Source organism: Amphiura filiformis, chromosome 9, assembly GCF_039555335.1.
Source record: "Amphiura filiformis chromosome 9, Afil_fr2py, whole genome shotgun sequence".
NCBI lineage: Eukaryota > Metazoa > Echinodermata > Ophiuroidea > Amphilepidida > Amphiuridae > Amphiura > Amphiura filiformis.
In genome coordinates this window covers 44,703,127-44,723,876 of record NC_092636.1, presented here as the reverse complement: position 1 = coordinate 44,723,876, position 20,750 = coordinate 44,703,127, and the positions used below count along the sequence as shown (strand labels likewise).

The 20,750-nt window shown below is 38.3% G+C and overlaps 1 protein-coding gene across 1 annotated transcript; it reads left to right on the top strand.

Annotated features, from left to right (window-relative positions):
• Nucleotides 1–393: 393 nt before the first annotated feature.
• LOC140160101 (major facilitator superfamily domain-containing protein 6-like) lies at nucleotides 394–20,079 on the top strand. Its single transcript, XM_072183378.1, has 6 exons — nucleotides 394–2,241; nucleotides 2,830–2,983; nucleotides 3,704–3,863; nucleotides 4,224–4,427; nucleotides 18,917–19,153; nucleotides 20,072–20,079. Exons 1-6 carry the CDS (start codon nucleotides 1,568–1,570, stop codon nucleotides 20,077–20,079), a joined length of 1,437 nt encoding a protein of 478 aa, XP_072039479.1. The 5' UTR covers nucleotides 394–1,567.
• Nucleotides 20,080–20,750: the final 671 nt, after the last annotated feature.

The window sequence follows — 20,750 nt, the reverse complement described above, 5'->3', positions numbered from 1 at the left end:
TTGTTATGTGGTGTCAAAGCAAAATTATCTTACTCTAAAACCGTTGGGGTTCTGCAAAGTACCCCACTGCAAGTATGTTAATTGTCCATTTATAATCGCTAACCGTGTATTGTGAATGGGGCTGTCAGCCCTGTATCTTCGCCAGCCTCGTACGTCCGTGTTGCGTGTCCTATGCCGCCTGCTGAATTTGTGCGAAAAATAATACTGCCATCTATAGTTAAAAAGTTTGGTTATGCATGCTGTTGGGTGTTTGGCAAAGATAGATCTACATATCTGGGCGGCCTGGCCAGCTTTCTACTTTTGAAGTGACGGCATGTGCTATCAACTATCTACTGCTGATAGCACACTAATTCGTCAACTGTCTCAGATAGCACAATACTTCATCAACTATCATACTCAGCACACTAATTCGTCGCAACTATCTCAGCTAGCACAATACTTTATCAACTATCTACTGCTGAGAGGACACTAATTCGTCAACTGTCTCAGATAGCGCAATACTTCATCAACTGTCTACTGCTGCATGCTGAGAGCACAATAATTCGTCAACTATCTCAGATAGCACAATACTTCAGCAACTATCTACTACTGAGAGCACAATAATTCGTCAACTATCTCAGATAGCACAATACTTCATCAACTATCTACTGCTGAGAGCACATAACTTCATAAACTATCTCAGATACCACAATAATTCATCAACTATCTACTGCTGAGAGCACAGAACTTGCAAAAAAACTATCTCAGACACCACAATAATTCATCAACTATCTAAAGCGGAGAGCACATTAATTCGTCAACTATATCATATAGCACAAGTATTGCAATACTTCATCAACTATCTACTGCTGAGAGCACACTAATTCATGGATCAACTATCTACTGCTGAGAGCACCAGGCACGGACGCATCCCGTCTAAAAGTGGGTTTTCTTATTTTTAAAGATTGGTTGCGCATTCATGAGATGCTAATTTCTATTGTGTTAATTTCTGTTGTGACGAATACTCTTTCAATTCTCTCTCACTTTATTGGATATGGTTAATAGAATATGAATAGAAATGGTGGCCATCAATGCAAGGTCGCGTCACTAGTCATGAAAAGATTGCATATTTTGTATTGTTCTCAGAAAAAAACCCAGAGTTTTCTACCTATGGCGCTCTAGCTGAAATACAGCAAGATAGTGTCAGATAGTAAAATGTAAACCTGTATTTTAGAGTATCTCGAGCTAGAGAGCACACTAATTCGTCAACTATATATTTCAGATAGCACAATAATTTATCACCTATCTCAGTTAGCAAAATACTTCATGCTTTATTATACAGACGATCAATTGATTCTATGGAATCTTTCTTGCAGTTGGACGGTTCTTTGATGACATTATTAGTGTGATTTACGGTGCGCAACTTCGGTTTCACGGTTCATTGTGTTGGTGTTTTTACAGTCACTTGCCAGAAATGATAATCACACGTGGATTGGAAGATACTTTTCTCGTCCTGGAGTTACATATGACACTCAGCATGTTATGAAGCGTTGGGAAGTTTTTGACCAAAACCAGAACCACTGCCGTAATGGAGTTATTTCACATGAATCATCGAATGTTGCCTTACAAACTTTTCTATTTTTTTTTTTTTAGTGGAATGTCTATCACACCATTTATGAGTGTATATTTCAAACAGCTTGGTATGAATGCTTCTCAAATTGGAATTGTATCTGCGGCAAGGCCCGTTGCAGTAGCTTTATTTCAGCCTGTTTCTGGGTTTCTTACAGACAAATGGCAATGTCCTAAAATAACCGTTGTTTTGGGAGGAGCAGCTTGGATCGGATCGGCTTTTGTTATGGGCATTGCTTATCCAAAACCACAACAGAAATCTTGCACGGTAATCCACGACGATTTGACTGTGATGCAATCAAATTTCAGTTTAATCTCAGCGACGGCTGTGCGGAAAACTAATTCAAACATTGCTGAAAGTGCAGCAAATGTTTCCACATTGATATCGTCACCCAAATATGGCTTTCTAAATTCTGATGATTTTCTTGAAGATAAATCTTGGTTATATACCACAGATAGCGTTCGTAGGATAGTTTATATTTTCGTAATAGCTTACGCTTTGTTTGGTTTAGGGTATGTACCATTACACAGTATTGCCGATGCAGAATCTGTGAATACGCTACAAGAAATGGATATAGACATGGCTGAATATGGGAGACAGAGAGCATTTGGGTCACTTGGGTGGGGATTAGCGTAAGTATATCTTTTCAGCAGTGGTGTAGCTAAGGGGCGGTGGGAACCGGGGTGGGAAGTCCTGTGAGAAGTGCCCCCCCCCCCGGATGCTGGCCGTCCTGATATTTAAAATTTTTAAGCCATATATACTTTTTAGCCAATTTGTAACATTTTCGTCAAATTTTACCACCTTGACAGTTGTCTGCCTTGCCTCCTTTTGTCACCTGATGAAAAATTCCTGGCTGTGCCACTGGCACTGCTTTTCAGTATTAGCTTCATCAGGCAATCCGGCAAAACCATCCTCGGTGTCGCCCCCCACCCCCTCATCTCTATACTACACTGCCAGTGCAGGCACCAGAAAGCAAATCGGAGAGGGGGTGGGGGTAAAATGAAATTGAGGGGGACGAAAATCGGAAATTGTTCCTAAAATTAAGCGATTATGGTTCCAAATATTGGGTTTTCAGTGATATGTTTTGTCCTGAATGGGGGGAAACTGGTGGAGGAGAACAAGTTTTTGGGGAAATCCCCCTAGCATCACAACTGTCCACTACCTCTTTAGTAGCGGGAAAAGAAAAAAAACACATAAAGAACTGTTCTTGTTTTTAATAGCCCTCTCATCTTTGGAATGTGGATGACCATCAGCACTGGGTCCGTTAATATATGCGGCATCACGTTCACCAATACCGATTTCCGTCCAATGTTTGTAGTGTTCGTCGGCTTTGCACTTGGGGCAGTTATATCAATGGCATTTTTCTCATATAAGGTAAGTTTGGTAGGATTTTGTTCATGAAATTACCATTACTTCAATTTAACACCTTCCGAATATGGCATGGTTTCAGTAAAGGCATAGTGGCCGGGGGGGCAACGGGGAGCGGCCAGGGGAGGCTGCCCCCGGATGCTTGCCACCCTGATATTTAAGATTTCTAAGCCCTTTATGTACTTTTCATTCAATTTTATTTTCGTCAAGGCCGAGTAAAAAAAAATACATGTTTCTCGTCCGCGCCCTCCTCCTTTTTTGAAGATTTTTCAAATTTCTTTTTATTTTGTAAACTTTCAGTTATAACTTGTTGAAAAAAGATGTTTCAGAAGTTGAAACTTATTTTACGTCTTTGTAAATGCATAATACATCATTGCAGAAGAGTTTTGTGATCACTAGAGGGGCCTACCTCTCAAAACAATAGAATAAAAAGGGCCTCCTCCTTTTTCTCAGATATCAATCTGTATGTCGAATACCCAAAATATAGTGCCAAATACAGGTATTTAGCGTCGTTTTCCAATAAAAAATAGAAAATAAAAAGCCCCTCATCCTCCTAATTTTCAAAAACCCGGACGAGAAACATATTTTTATTTTTACTTGGCCCAAAGGTTTTGCTTCAGTCTTGAAAGTTAAAGCTACCTTTCTTTTGATCCCTTCTCTGGCAAATTTCTGGCTTCCCCATTAGTAAGGGAAGGTTACTATTACATCCAATCATTTTCATTTCAGTGGCATGCGGAAAATAAAGAGGAAACCAAAGGTTTTGAAAAAGGCATCTTGTTGCAACTTTGTAGCGTTCCCAATATGGCGGTTTTACTAGTGATGACCTTTATTGGTGTGTGTAATGGAACAGTACAAGGTTATCTCTACTGGCATTTGGACAATATTGGTAAGATTCTATAGACTGTAGGTAGGTAGGCCCATATAAGCTCATATAGGCAGGATTTCTTTTGTACCTGTTCGCCCCAGATTGAGCAAAGTTTAATATGAAATTTCGAAAAAATGGTCCATTTCTATTTGTTGACGCCCGGGCGGCCAATTATTGGGTTTCCGGGGCGGGGAAGGGGGGGGGGTGAAAATATGGGTCAGGTGGTGAGGGGGCATCTTATTTTTACCTTTATCCAGAGTACAGTAGTTAATTTTTCATCTAATTTAATCTAATTAATGGGCGGAAGGACTTTTTCTTCCGCATGGAAATATAAAGGTGCGCCCTATTAACAGCGCTTTAATTGTCCTTTTTTCATAATAGGTGCAAGTGAACTGATAATGGCATTGGCATCGCTATGTCACAGTATTTCCGAATTTTTGCTGGGGTTGGTCACGGGAGCAGCCACGCGACAGTTTGGTTATTTCCCACTGATGACAGTAGGCATTTTGACCTATCTATTCCGATTCATAATTTATGCATACATCAAACAACCGTGGTGGATATTAGGAAGCGAACTACTTCATAGTTAGTGTTGTGTCTTCTGACAAACGTACTTCATAGTTAGTGCTGTCTCTTCTCACAAAACTACTTCATAGTTAGTGTTGCCTCTTCTGATAAACGTACTTCATAGTTAATGTTGCCTCTTCTGACAAAAAACTACTTCATTGTTAAGTGTTCCTCTTCTAACAAACTACTTCATAGTTAGTGTTGCCTCTTCTGACAAACTATACAGTGCTGCCTCTTCTGATATAATACTTCTTAGTTAGTATTGCCCCTTCTAACAAAACTACTTCATAGTTAGCGTTGCTTCTTTTGACAAACGTACTCCATAGTTGTGTTGCCCCTTCTGACAAACTATTTCAGTTAGGGTTGCCTCTTCTGATAAATTATTTCATAGTTAGTGTTGCCCCTTCTGACAAACGTACTTCATAGTTAGCGTTGCCTCTTCTAACAAACTACTTCATAGTTAGTGTTGCCCTTCTCACAAACGTACTTCATAGTTAGTGTTGCCCCTTCTGACAAACGTACTTCATAGTTAGCGTTGCCTCTTCTAACAAACTATTTCATAGTTAGTGTTGCCCATTCTGACAAACGTACTTCATAGTTAGTGTTGCCCCTTCTGACAAACGTATTTTATAGTTAGTGTTGCCTCTTCTAACAAACTACTTCATAGTTAGTATTACCTCTTCTGACAAACTATATACTTCATAGTTAGGGGTGGTGCAATAATTATGTGTACCCCGGGGTGGTGAATTATAGGGGGCAAAGATTTTGGGCAGGCCAAAGGGGGGAGGGGCAAGCATTTTTAGGCAGGTCGTAAGGGGGGGTTCAGGCGATTTTTGGGAGGTTGAAAGGGGGTGGCAAGCGATTTTTGGCACAGATATTTTGGGCACCGTTTCAATATTACGCCCTAAAAAGGTGTAGAAAAATGTTAGGAACACGTTCAAATATGCAAAATTTCCTGCTCGCTGCGCTCGCATTATAATAATAAGACAATTTAAGGTTTTAAATTCAGGTTCCCAAAAATCTAGCTGTGTAAGGGGGGGCAAAGATTTTTTGGACGGCCAGAGGGGGGGGGGCAAGCGATTTTGGCAGACCATTTTGAGAATTCACCACCCTGGGGTACACATAATTATTGCACCACCCCTTAGTGTTGCCTCTTCTGACAAAACTACTACTTCATAGTTAGTGTTGCTTCTTCTGACAAACGTACTTCATAGTTAGTGTTGCCTCTTCTAACAAACTACTAAGGGGCGTATCAAGAGCATCGAGGGCCTATGGACAAGGAGCAATACGGGCCCTTTGAACCAGGGCAGGATTTACCTTGTTCCGATTCATAATTTATGCATACATCAAACAACCGTGGTGGATATTAGGAAGCGAACTACTTCATAGTTAGTGTTGTGTCTTCTGACAAACGTACTTCATAGTTAGTGCTGTCTCTTCTGACAAAACTACTTCATAGTTAATGTTGCCTCTTCTGACAAAAAACTCCTTCCTTGTTAAGTGTGCCCTCTTCTAACAAACTACTTAATAGTTAGTGTTGCCTCTTCTGACAAACTATACAGTGCTGCCTCTTCTGATATAATACTTCTTAGTTAGTATTGCCCTTCTAACAAAACTACTTCATAGTTAGTGTTGCTTCTTTTGACAAACGTACTCCATAGTTGTGTTGCCCCTTCTGACAAACTATTTCAGTTAGGGTTGCCTCTTCTGATAAATTATTTCATAGTTAGTGTTGCCCCTTCTGACAAACGTACTTCATAGTTAGCGTTGCCTCTTCTAACAAACTACTTAATGGTTAGTGTTGCCCTTCTGACAAACGTACTTCATAGTTAGTGTTGCCCCTTCTGACAAACGTACTTCATAGTTAGCGTTGCCTCTTCTAACAAACTATTTCATAGTTAGTGTTGCCCATTCTGACAAACGTACTTCATAGTTAGTGTTGCCCCTTCTGACAAACGTATTTTATAGTTAGTGTTGCCTCTTCTAACAAACTACTTCATTACTCGTTGATGGTCGATAAACGTCCCAATAAATCGGACTTAGTCACCGGTCAGTTCTACAGCATAGATATCCATGGCTAACGATGGTTAACTATGGAAACATGTTAAAGGACATCAAGAAAATTTTCTAAGTTATTTATTTTGAGCTCTTTCGAGACGAGTAATGGATATATTCTGTAGATTTAGGTTTTGTCTGTGACTGCTAATGTGAGGCCGTCGTAGGTCGTACGGGGCTCAAACTCGGTGGGTGGGTGTAGTTCTGTCCTGGCAAGAAGAAGTTTATGTTCGTTAAGTCATCCGACCCCGGGGCCCCTCCAAGGGGTCATTTGAGGTCAAATGACTAAAAACTGTCATATGGGCATGAAACTAGGTCCTACGGGACTCAAACTCGGTGGGTGGGTGTAGTTCTGTCCTGGCAAGAAGATGTTCATGTTCGTTAAGTCATCCGACCCCGGGCCCCCCTCCCAGGGGTCATTTGAGGTAAAATGACTAAAAACTGTCATATGGGCATGAAACTAGGTCGTACGGGGCTCAAACTCGGTGGGTGGGTGTAGTTCTGTCCTGTCAAGAAGATGTTTATGTTCGTTTTTAAGTCATCTGACACCGGGTCCGCTCCCAGGGGTCATCTGAGGTCAAATTACTAAAAAGTGTCGTATGGGCATGAAACTTGGTAGGTACAGTCAACATTTAAAACAACATTTTTGAAGGTCATTTTGGGGTCATCCAAGGTCACCACGGGTCATCTGAGGTCAAATTAGTAAAAACTCATATATGGGCATGAAACTTGGTGGGTACAGTCAACATTTAGAGTTATAAGTTTAGATCATTTTGGGGTCATCCAAGGTCACCCAGGGGTCATCTGAGGTCAAATGACTAAAAACTGTCATATGGGCATGAAACTTGGTTGGTACAGTCAACATTTAGAGCCAAATTTTTGGAAGGTCATTTTGAGGTCAAATTAGTAAAACTGTCATATGGACATGTCACCATCAGCCTGGTAATCGCGCCCAGCCGAGAACCGCCAAATATGGTAACCGCCTAGTCTATTTTAAAACTGATGCATCAATGACTATGTTCATCATGTCATTATTGTATCATTCTCACATACATTAGGAAATGAATTTGGAGAATAGAGGCCTTACATGTGACATATCATCCCGTAAATATGGCGGACTACTCAAATGCATTCAACAAAAGCATGATTGCAATCAAATAGGTTGATGACAACATTTGATTGAATGGACTGCACTCCGCCATAACTACGGTGAAGGACACCGGCTCAAATCCTTTGTTTGGAGCCAATCGATAATTTCATGCAGGGCCTCTATAGACCACTTGACATCACTGTTTATCAACAAAGGCGAGGGACTCGTCTATAGATATGCTCGAACGAGCCGCTACACTGTTCAATGGCTTTCCTGTACTGAATGAATGAATGAATGAATGAATGAATGAATGAATAAATGAAAAAAAATTGAACAAATTGTAGCGTAGCATTAAAATCATAATAACCATTGCTGGCAGGCGGATTCGAACCAACGATATTGACATTACCAGTCTGATGCTCTAACACTGAGCTATGCCATCATCTAGTAATGAGGGTCGAGTTTTTAGCGTATACAGTGTTTGTCTGTGAAAATGCCGCCTTGTGAAATAAATAAATATAAAGTCTCAATTTTTAATTTAAATTTATTTGATAATTTTCTAACCTATATTACTATATTTTCTTTAGAGCAGGGACAAATATTTCCCCTTTTATCCAATTTGGCCGCTAAATAAGAATCTACTTCTTTTATTACTGATTTAATTCCGCGATTTGTTCCATTCAGCAATATCAAAGATTAATGTCAAGCATCTCACGACAGATATTTAGTTGGCTTAGTGGTTTTGCACAGTGCTTTTTAACCGGGAGGTACCGAGATCGATTCCCACCTCTGCCTGCAATTTTTTTCAAGACTGGGAAATAATAACCTGACATTCGCCGCTGACATTCGTACTGCAGAAGCGGAGTTGTAACTTGTTAAACTTTGCTCCTTCCGTAAAAGGGTACATTTTTGGCACTACATCATTTCTTTTTTTCCACATTGCTGGTAGGCCCCTATTAAATATCAAATGGTCATAATTGGCGGTCACTTCAAATCATCGCCAACTGAACGAGGTTCAGGAATGTACTCTCATTGTTAATTGTTGGTTAATCCACCACTTGAACAGGACTTAACCAAAAAGCAAACAAAGACTTAAGCTTTTTTACGAATGCTATACATAAGTATAAGCTTATTATCCTCTTCAACAATAGGATTAAAGATTGGTGCTTGACTGGAATTACGTGCTAGTGTCATTGGTTATTGTTAAAAGGCAATAAGGTGTGTAATTGCAATATTTCCTCTGAATAGGAAAGACTCTCTACATTGAACCATGGATGCTGGTGGTTCGAATTAAGCCCGATCCTGACTCCACTTCGCAGCGGTATGCGATGCTGCGATGCTTTTCAAACATCTCAGCATCCCGCGATGAAATTAAAATGTACAGGTGGAGTCAGTATCGGGCTTTAGGAATAAAAACCCAATTCGAAATGATGCGCTTGAGAATTCAACAATATAAATGGTAGCTCTATTATAATACACATTAATGATAAAATTCCAAAATATAATACGTTTTCTGTCTTTGCTTGTCACGTGGTAGCGATTATATTTTTAAATAAGTTTCAAATGAATAACAACAAGACAAGTGGCCGAGTGGTCTAAGGCGCTAGGCTCACAGAGTACTAAGCGTTGCGCCGTGAGTTCGAACCCGCCTCTGCCAAACTTTAAAAAAGTAAATTAAAATTTGACTTTTTTAATTTCATATTTGGGAAATGTGACTGGGAGAATTTATGTATGGTGTGGAGTGGTGTGATAGGGCATGTACTTTAACTGGCCGGCGCGGTCCGGTGACTAAGTCTTTATTGGGCGTTTTATCGGCAGTCAACGAGTAATGTCATAGTTAGTATTACCTCTTCTGACAAACTATATACTTCATAGTTAGGGGTGGTGCAATAATTATGTGTACCCCGGGGTGGTGAATTATAGGGGGCAAAGATTTTTGGGCAGGCCAAAGGGGGGGGGGCAAGCATTTTTAGGCAGGTCGTAAGGGGGGGGTTCAGGCGATTTTGGGAGGTTGAAAGGGGTGGCAAGCGATTTTGGGCACAGATATTTTGGGCACCGTTTCAATATTACGCCCTAAAAAGGTGTTGAAAAAATGTTAGGAACACGTTCAAATATGCAAAATTTCCTGCTCAGCTGCTTTTCGCATTATAATAATAAGACAATTTAAGGTTTTAAATTCAGGTTCCCAAAAATCTAGCTGTGTAGGGGGGGCTAAGATTTTTGGCACGGCCAGGGGGGGGCAAGCGATTTTTGGCAGACCATTTTGAGAATTCACCACCCTGGGGTACACATAATTATTGCACCACCCTTAGTGTTGCCTCTTCTGACAAAACTACTTCATAGTTAGTGTTGCTTCTTCTGACAAACGTACTTCATAGTTAGTGTTGCCTCTTCTAACAAACTACTAAGGGGCGTATCAAGAGCATCGAGGCCCAGCAAACACAAAAACGTTTTATAAACGTTTTTAATAAGTTATATTTTGGCTTTTGGTTTAGGTAAAAACGTTTTAATAACATTAAAATGTCGGGTTATATAAAGGTCATGATAACGTTTTAAAACGTTTTGTATGAAAACACACTACAAAAATATTTTTAAATGTTTTCAAAAAATATTATTTTAAATTATTTTTGCAAACATTTTTGCCAAATATTGTGTCAATACTTAAATAACATTATGTTAAAATATTTGAACCCAGCAAACACATAAATGTTCTTAAAATGTGTTTTTCAAAACCTTTTAATAACATTTAAATGTCGGGTTATATAAAGGTCATGAAAACGCTTTTAAAACGTTATTGAAAATATTTTGGGCAAACATTTTTCGCAAAATATTTTTTCAACCCCAAAATACCATTTTGTTTAGAATGTTTTGTATCAAGTTTTCAAGAATGTTTTAGGAATGTTATTAAAACGTTTTTATACCCTTTATATAACCCGACATTTAAACGTTTTCTGTAAAACATTTTTGTTTGCTGAGCAGTAGATTATCAAAAAATATTTTTTAAGTTTATAAAAACGTTTTATACTCTTAATATACCCTTTATATAACCCGACATTTAAACGTTTTCTGACAACCTTTTATAACCTTTTGCGAATGATGTCGAAAACGTTTTGTGTTTGCTGGGGGGCCTATGGACAAGGAGCAATACGGGCCCTTTGAACCAGGGCGGGATTTACCTTGTTCCGATTCATAATTTATGCATACATCAAACAACCGTGGTGGATATTAGGAAGCGAACTACTTCATAGTTAGTGTTGTGTCTTCTGACAAACGTACTTCATAGTTAGTGCTGTCTCTTCTGACAAAACTACTTCATAGTTAGTGTTGCCTCTTCTGATAAACGTACTTCATAGTTAATGTTGCCTCTTCTGACAAAAAACTACTTCATTGTTAAGTGTTGCCTCTTCTAACAAACTACTTCATAGTTAGTGTTGCCTCTTCTGACAAACTATACAGTGCTGCCTCTTCTGATATAATACTTCTTAGTTAGTATTGCCCTTCTAACAAAACTACTTCATAGTTAGTGTTGCTTCTTTTGACAAACGTACTCCATAGTTGTGTTGCCCTTCTGACAAACTATTTCAGTTAGGGTTGCCTCTTCTGATAAATTATTTCATAGTTAGTGTTCCCCTTCTGACAAACGTACTTCATAGTTAGCGTTGTCTCTTCTAACAAACTACTTCATAGTTAGTGTTGTCCTTCTGACAAACGTACTTCATAGTTAGTGTTGCCCCTTCTGACAAACGTACTTCATAGTCAGCGTTGCCTCTTCTAACAAACTATTTCATAGTTAGTGTTGCCTCTTCTAACAAACTACTTCATAGTTAGTATTACCTCTTCTGACAAACTACCCAGCAAACACAAAACGTTTTAAAAACGTTTAAAAAAAGTTATATTTTGGCTTTTGGTTTACACAAAAACGTCTTAATAACATTAAAATGTCGGGTTATATAAAGGTCATGAAAACGTTTTAAAACGTTTTGTATGAAAACACACTACAACAATATTTTTAAAATGTTTTCAAAAATGTTATTGTAAACTATTTTTGCAAACATTTTTTGCCAAATATTTTGTCAACACTTAAATAAAATTCTGTTAAAATATTTGCACGCAGCAAACACAGAAATGTTCTTAAAATGTTTTTTTTTCCAAAACGTTTTAATAACATTTAAATGTCGGGTTATATAAAGGTTATGAAAACGTTTTTAAAACGTTATTGCAAATATTTTGGGCAAACATTTTCACAAAATATTTTTTCAACCCCAAAATAACATTCTGTTTAGAATGTTTTGTATCAAGTTTTCAAAAATGTTTTTGGAATGTTATTAAAACGTTTTTATACCCTTTATATAACCCGACATTTAAACGTTTTCTGTAAAACATTTTTGTTTGCTGAGCAGTAGATTATCAAAAAATGATTTTTAATGTTATGAAAACGTTTTATACCCTTAATATACCCTTTATATAACCCGACATTTAAACGTTTTCTGACAACTTTTTATAACCTTTTGCGAATGATGTCGAAAACGTTTTGTGTTTGCTGGGTATATACTTCATAGTTAGGGGTGGTGCAATAATTATGTGTACCTGGGGTGGTGAATTATAGGGGCAAAGATTTTGGGCAGGCCAAAGGGGGGGGCAAGCATTTTTAGGCAGGTCGTAAGGGGGGGTTCAGGCGGATTTTGGGAGGTCGAAAGGGGGTGGCAAGCGATTTTTAGCACAGATATTTTGGGCACCGTTTCAATATTACGCCCTAAAAAGGTGTAGAAAAATGTTAGGAACACGTTCAAATATGCAAAATTTCCTGCTCGCTGCGCTCGCATTAGAATAATAAGACAATTTAAGGTTTTAAATTCAGGTTCCCAAAAATCTAGCTGTGTAAGGGGGGGGCAAAGATTTTTGGCATGGCCAGAGGGGGGGGCAAGCGATTTTGGCAGACCATTTTGAGAATTCACCACCCTGGGGTACACATAATTATTGCACCACCCCTTAGTGTTGCCTCTTCTGACAAAACTACTTCATAGTTAGTGTTGCTTCTTCTGACAAACGTACTTCATAGTTAGTGTTGCCTCTTCTAACAAACTACTAAGGGGCGTATCAAGAGCATCGAGGGCCTATGGACAAGGAGCAATACGGGCCCTTTGAACCAGGGCGGGATTTACCTTGTGGGGGCCTGGGCCAGGCCAAAATTTGGAGGCCCCGAACTCACGTGCCGAGGAAGGCATGTGCACTAAAGTAAGTGGCCAAGTTTTGGTTTAAGTATAATATGCAGGGGACTAATACATATTTTGTTTCGATGTTACTATATTTATGACATTTGCGCGCAAAGCACGCGAAAAAAAAATCAATTTCAGACTATTTTCGCCCCAGATCATCATGAATTTTGCTAATTTAGAAAATTTTACAATTTTGCTCTATTTTGGCTAAAAACATGGACCCGGGCCCATCTGGCTCAATGGTAAATCCGGCCCTGTTCTCCATTATCATTAAGTTTCGCTTTTGTGCTCGGGGGCCCCTGAACCCTCGGGGCCCATGGACTTCGTCCACCCTGTCCCCCGCTTGCTACACCCCTAAAACTACTTCATAGTTAGTGCTGCCTCTTCTAACAAACTACTTCATAGTTAGTGTTAGTTCTTTTGCAAACTACTAAGTGGCTTACGCAAAGGGAGGTGGAGGAGGGCCAATTCAATGTTGAATGTGGTCAATGTGTGTTGCTGTTTGGATGCGAAAGTAATAATAATTATGTTAAATGTAGTTAAAATATTTGGATACCAAACATGATACGTTTTCCATCGTTAATATATATTCGATATTTCGAATTATGTAACAATACCTCAATTTGGCGCGAGATTTTCTTGACTATTTTTCACCATAAATCAGGCAGTGTCCATACACTATTGTGTTTATGCTAATGTCATTACGTAATCAAGTATTCAGCATCGCTAATACATATTTGTTTTGAAAGACAAAAGTACAAACTTGTATTTAGCGTAAGTAACAGTCATCCAAGTCATGCATGAGCGGAGATATACCATAGTTGCATAGTTAGTGTTGACTATTCTGACAACCTACCAAACTTCTTTATATTTAGTGTTGCCTCTTTTGACAAATCTTCATACTTAGTGTTGCCTCTTCTGACAAACTATTTCATAGTGTTGCCTCTTCTGACAAAATACTTCATTGTTATAGTGTTGCTTCTTCTGACAAACTACTTCATAGTTAGTGTTGCCTCTTCTCATGAACTACTTCATAGTTAGTGTTCCCCCTTCTGACAAACTACTTCGCAGTTAGTGCTACCTCTTCTTACAAAATACTTCATAGTTATAGTGTTACCTTTTCTGGCACGCTATTTCATAGTTAGTTTTGCCTCTTCTGACAAACTACATTATATTGACAGTGTTACCTCCTTTGCCAAACTACTTCATAGTCAATGTTGACTCTTCTGACAACCTGACACACTACATTATAGTTAGAGTTGCCTCTTGACAAAATACCTCATAGTGTTACCTCTTCTAGCAATCTAGCAATTTAGTGTTGCCTCTTTTGACAAATCTTCATACTTAGTGTTGCCTCTTCTGACAAACTATTTCATAGTGTTGCTTCTTCTGACAAAATACTTCATTGTTATAGTGTTGCTTCTTCTGACAAACTACTTCATAGTTAGTGTTGCCTCTTCTCATGAACTACTTCATAGTTAGTGTTCCCCTTCTGACAAACTACTTCACAGTTAGTGCTACCTCTTCTTACAAAATACTTCATAGTTATAGTGTTACCTTTTCTGGCACGCTATTTCATAGTTAGTTTTGCCTCTTCTGACAAACTACATTATATTGACAGTGTTACCTCCTTTGCCAAACTACTTCATAGTCAATGTTGACTCTTCTGACAACCTGACACACTACATTATAGTTAGTTGCCTCTTGACAAAATACCTCATAGTGTTACCTCTTCTAGCAATCTATTTGACAAACTACTTCATATTTAGAGTTGCCTCTTCTGACAATCTACTTCATAGTTAGTGGTGGTCTTCAGACAAAATACTTCATAATGTTGCCTCTTCTGACAATCTATCTGGAACACTACTTCATAGCTGATGTTGTCTCTTCTGACAAAATACGTTGTACTTTTGCCTCTTTGGATAACCTATCTGACAAACTACTTCATAGTTAGTGTTGTCTCTTTTGACAAACTTCTTCATAGTTATACGAGGGTTGGTCAATAATGTCCCGCAACCATTATTTATCTCCGCTCATGCATGACTTAGATGACTAGTGGTGCCTCTTCTGACAAAATACTTCATAGTGTTGCCTCTTCTGACAAACTACTTCATAGTTAGTGTTGTCTCTTTTGACAAACTTCTTCATAGTTATACGAAGGTTGGTCAATAATGTCCCGCAACCATTATTTATCTCCGCTCATGCATGACTTAGATGACTAGTGGTGCCTCTTCTGACAAAATACTTCATAGTGTTGCCTCTTCTGACAAACTACTTCATAGTTAGTGTTGTCTCTTTTGACAAACTTCTTCATAGTTATACGAAGGTTGGTCAATAATGTCCCGCAACCATTATTTATCTCCGCTCATGCATGACTTAGATGACTAGTGGTGCCTCTTCTGACAAAATACTTCATAGTGTTGCCTCTTCTGACAAACTACTTCATAGTTAGTGTTGCCTCTTCTGATAAACGTACTTCATAGTTAATGTTGCCTCTTCTGACAAAAAACTACTTCATTGTTAAGTGTTGCCTCTTCCAACAAAATACTTCATAGTTAGTGTTGCCTCTTCTGATAAACGTACTTCATAGTTAATGTTGCCTCTTCTGACAAAAAAACTACTTCATTGTTAAGTGTTGCCTCTTCTAACAAACTACTTCATAGTTAGTGTTGCCTCTTCTGACAAATTATACAGTGCTGCCTCTTCTGATATAATACTTCTTAGTTAGTATTGCCCCTTCTAACAAAACTACTTCATAGTTAGCGTTGCTTCTTTTGACAAACGTACTCCATAGTTGTGTTGCCCCTTCTGACAAACTATTTCAGTTAGGGTTGCCTCTTCTGATATTTAGCGTTGCCTCTTCTAACAAATTATTTCATAGTTAGTGTTGCCTCTTCTGACAAACTACTTCATAGTTGGTGTTGTCTCTTTTGACAAACTTCTTCATAGTTATACGAGGGTTGGTCAATGTCCCGCAACCATTATTTATCTCCGCTTATGCATGACTTAGATGACTAGTGGTGCCTCTTCTGACAAAATATTTCATAGTGTTGCCTCTTCTGACAAACTACTTCATAGTTAGTGTTGCCTCTTCTCATAAACTACTTCAGTGTTCCCGCTTCTGACAGTTTGTGCTACCTCTTCTGACAAAAAAGTGTGTGCTGCCTCTTCTGATAAACTACATTATAATCAGTGTTACCTCCTTTAGCAATCTACTGCATAGTCAGTGTTGACTCTTCTGACAACCTGACACTACTTCTGACAATCTACTTCATAGTGTTGCCTCTTCTGACAAAATACTTCATAGTTATAGTGTTACCTCCTCTGGCAAGCTACTTCATAATTTGTGTTGCCTCTTCTGATAAACTATATTATATTCATAGTGTTACCTGCTTTGCCAAACTACTTCATAGTCAGTGTTGCCTCTTCTGTACTTCATAAGTGTTGCCTCTTTTGACAAACTACTTCACAGTTCGTGTTGCCTCTTCTGACAAACTTCTTCATACTTAGTGTTGCCTCTTCTAACAAAATACTTCATAGTTATAGTGTTGTCTCTTCTGACAAAGTACTTGATAGTGTTGCCTCTTCTGACAAACTAATTCATAGTTAGTGTTGCCTCTTCTCATAAACTACTTCAGTGTTCCCGCTTCTGACAGTTTGTGCTACCTCTTCTGACAAAAAAGTGTGTGCTGCCTCTTCTGATAAACTACATTATAATCAGTGTTACCTCCTTTAGCAATCTACTGCATAGTCAGTGTTGACTCTTCTGACAACCTGACACTACTTAACCTGACAATCTACTTCATAGTCAGTGTTGCCTCTTCTGTACTTCATAAGTGTTGCCTCTTTTGACAAACTACTTCACAGTTCGTGTTGCCTCTTCTGACAAACTTCTTCATACTTAGTGTTGCCTCTTCTAACAAAATACTTCATAGTTATAGTGTTGTCTCTTCTGACAAAGTACTTGATAGTGTTGCCTCTTCTGACAAACTACTTCATAGTTAGTGTTGCCTCTTCTCATAAACTACTTCAGTGTTCCCGCTTCTGACAGTTTGTGCTACCTCTTCTGACAAAAAAGTGTGTGCTGCCTCTTCTGATAAACTACATTATAATCAGTGTTACCTCCTTTAGCAATCTACTGCATAGTCAGTGTTGACTCTTCTGACAACCTGACACTACTTAACCTGACAATCTACTTCATAGTGTTGCCTCTTCTGACAAAATACTTCATAGTTATAGTGTTACCTCCTCTGGCAAGCTACTTCATAATTTGTGTTGCCTCTTCTGATAAACTATATTATATTCATAGTGTTACCTGCTTTGCCAAACTACTTCATAGTCAGTGTTGCCTCTTCTGTACTTCATAACTTCATAACTTCTGTACTTCATAACTTCATAACTACTTGATAGTGTTGCATCTTCCGAAAAATATTTCATATTTATAGTGTTGCTTCTTCTGACAAACTTCTTCATAATTAGTGTTGCCTCTTTTGACAACCTACATTATATTAATAGTGTAGCCTCCTTTGTCAAACTACTTCATAGTCAGTGTTGCCTCTTCTGAAAAACTACTTCATAAGTGTTGCCTCTTCTGTTAAACTACTTCATAGTCAGTGTTCTTCTTCTGACAGACTACTTCATATTAATAGTGTTGCCTCTTTTAAATTTGATTTAATGTTTATACTTTCGCTGGGATCACTGAATAAGCCTTTGTCATTTTGCATGCACATTTACCTGTCACGTTATGTGAACCTTTTTAACGCACCCTCGGTTTCTTCTTGTTTTGTCAACTTTGCTTAGTTCTTCACCTGCACCTTATGGCTCTGGCGCTGCACCTGCACCAATCACAGTATAGTGTACAAATATATACTGCCATGAGAGGTTCTGGTTCAAACTATGGGCCTGAGTACTAGTTGAGATCAACAGTTAATGATGATCTCAACGAGGGACCATAGTTTTATCCAGAACTTCGAATAAAGGCAAAAAAGATATATTTTTTTATATACTTCATTAATATGTTCTTTGTTCATTGATTGGTTAAAAGATAATTATTTGAAGTTTTGACTCTCCAGCTTCTATCCTGAGTGAACAGCACGACCAATTTAAGCACAACCTATATTCTGCCCTTCAAGACACAATCGAATAGGGTAAAATCGGGCTAACCAATTACAGCAACGCGAAATCACGCTACGGCAGTTTCGCGTGCGTGAACTGTTCTGTCGCATCAAATGCGCGCATGCGGAAGGCATGGTCAAAAGTACTATTTACGGCTTGGAGGTACTATTACGTTCATCCGGTACATTGCAAATACTATTTACGGCTTAGAGGTACTATTTACGGATAGGAGTACTAGCCTGATGGTAGAACTGTTTTTGGTCATGTGATCCACTTTTAACCAATCAATGAACAAGAATATATTAATGAAGTATATAACTTCATTTAGCTGCAAAGGGTTCACTGCACTTTAGACTTAAAGACCTGTGTGACATTAAAATATTGAAAACTGACAAAATATATTGTGCCAATTTTACGTTATAATTGATGAGTATCCGTATTATTTCAGTATAAGTGTCCAATGGCCATTGAAAATGCTGATTTCTAGTGTTCTTGGCAGGCAGAAGATGATTTAAGTGTTATCACTAAGTTCTGTTGTATCAAACTGCCTCAGTAGCTTCTGAATCATGAGAAGAAGACTAAAAGATTTTATTTTTAAACTTTATACATGTAGAGTGAAATTGCAGCTCAAATATAATACAGGGCTGTCAACTCTCACACATTGGGCGTGAGACTCACGCATTCAGGCACTTTCTCATGGTCTCACGCCAAGGTAGCATAATCTCATGCCAAAGTAGTAAATCTCATGCCAATAGCTGTATTTAGTAAATTCTCACGCCAAGCAATTCCAAAAGTTGACAGCCCTGATATGAAACGCAGAGGCTGTTTGCAATAATATTCATGGCTACATACATAGCAGTTGGTGTTGTACTTTAATATTAGGCCTATCATCTTCTGCATCACCAGATGACCAGGGTGAAAAAAAAAACCCATAATTTTAACAAATACAGAATTATAAGGGTTTCCAAAGTTATTTGATTTATCCAATCCTGATCTAAAACACTTTTTTCCTCAATCCCATCTTGCAACAGGTCTAACCTTTCTGCTGACATGGAATACGGCTTTATCCTATCTCAGTCTAGTAATTCCTCAGGAATTCCGCACATCATTAGCGTCTCTTCTTAATGCTTTATATCTTGGACTTGGTAATGCCATTGGTTACCTGATGGGAGGCTACCTGATAGATGCATATGGGTCTGTTGCTACTTTTCATATGCACACATTTGCTTGTGGTGTTGTTGCAACATTATTTGTCGATAGTATATATGGTAAGTTAATAACTTGTTGTCAATAACTTCATTAAGAATGCAAAACTTTTACAAGTAATATTTTTCTGCTTATACATGTTGGTTTTACATGGATTCAAAGGTTTAAACTTCCCCAGATTAAAAAAAATAAAACATCACCTTAAATCTCAGTCAAGACCTTGAATTTATTTTGTTAAAAATCAGGTGGCTTGGCTTCATTCAGGAGTCAGGAGTTACCTTGAGAAACTATACATATATTTGGAAAACAAGAACTCCGAAAATCGCTTTACCAAGACTAGGCACATGAGACAAAACACATCAAACAAAAATAAGCATGTACAGAGAAGACTGACATTTTTCCAAATACTGTCTAATTCTGACTGGGATAAAAATCAGCAAAGGGCCCTACCAGCAGAGTAGCCCAAGAGACCCTTTAGAGGAAGCCCCACCGTATCATCCAGCCAACTTTTTCTGAGGGTGTTCTGAGGGAGGGGGTAACATTTCTCAATCTGAATCACTACATTTTGCAAGAGTATGTGCAGAAGAAAGATAATGTTGTTCCTTGCTATCGTAAAAAGTAAGGGGCCTCATAGGCCAATATAGCAAGGGGGCCCTATCGGCAACTGCTGACAACTTAACTTGGCCAATATAGTGAGGGGCCCATGTCAGCAACTGCTGACAACCTAACTAGGCCAATATAGCAAGGGGGCAATATCAGCAACTGCTGACAACTCAACTTGGCCATATAGTGAGGGAGGGGCCCATGCCAGTAACTGCGGACAGCTTAACTAGGCTAATATAGTGTCAGTGTGGGGACCATGTCAGCAACTGCTGACCAATATAGCAAGGGCGCCATGTAAGCAACTGCTGACAGCTCAAACCCACCAATGATAAAGCAGTAGTGAAAAGCCTTTGTTTTTTCCGTTTGATTTATTTCAGACAACTGATACAAGCGTTGATGTAGAGGTAAATAAAGAAGAATACATGATTGACATCAAAATAAAGCATCCTGATCCAGAAGAATTTGTTCAAGTTTATCAACAAATGGGCACAGATGACAAAACTTATGATCCATAACTCAACGTTAAAGTCAACTTCATTTCCATGCCAAAGACTTTCATATTGGCGATTCCAGTTGAAATCCATACACCCTGTGACATATAAAGGCCCAAATTATTGAAGTGACATGAATTTTTGTTATTATATTTGCTGGACATGTTGTTTTTATCATATATATTTTCTTAAAACTGTATTATAATATGCAATGACTTTAATATGTAAATTATAGGTGTGTTCTTATATGCTTTTGATGTAGTTTAATATTTTAGCTATGTTCTTCTGTTTCTTATTTTTTCATATGTATGCACCTGTGTTTTCAATGTAAGGTGTGTTTTATAAATCCACTTATTATTATTATTATTGATAATTTGCAATATTCCTATAAAATATTGTAGAAAATAACTAAAAGACAAACATTATTACTTGTTATATTGGACAAGATCCAGAAGTTCTTTAAAACGTGAGAGTTTGTCATCACTCACATTTCTATAGATGAGGATGTTGATCCAAAGAGCTTTAATATGGGTGGATGCATCTATCACAATAAACAGTAACAATG

Excerpts from the sequence above, each read along its gene's own strand:
- LOC140160101 (XM_072183378.1), top strand. The coding sequence starts at position 1,568 with ATGGAGTTATTTCACATGAATCATCGAATGTTGCCTTACAAACTTTTC. Across the intron at positions 3,864-4,223 it reads CTGGCATTTGGACAATATTG|GTGCAAGTGAACTGATAATG; the intron begins GTAAGATTCTAT and ends TTTTCATAATAG. Across the intron at positions 4,428-18,916 it reads AGGAAGCGAACTACTTCATA|GTCTAACCTTTCTGCTGACA; the intron begins GTTAGTGTTGTG and ends ATCTTGCAACAG.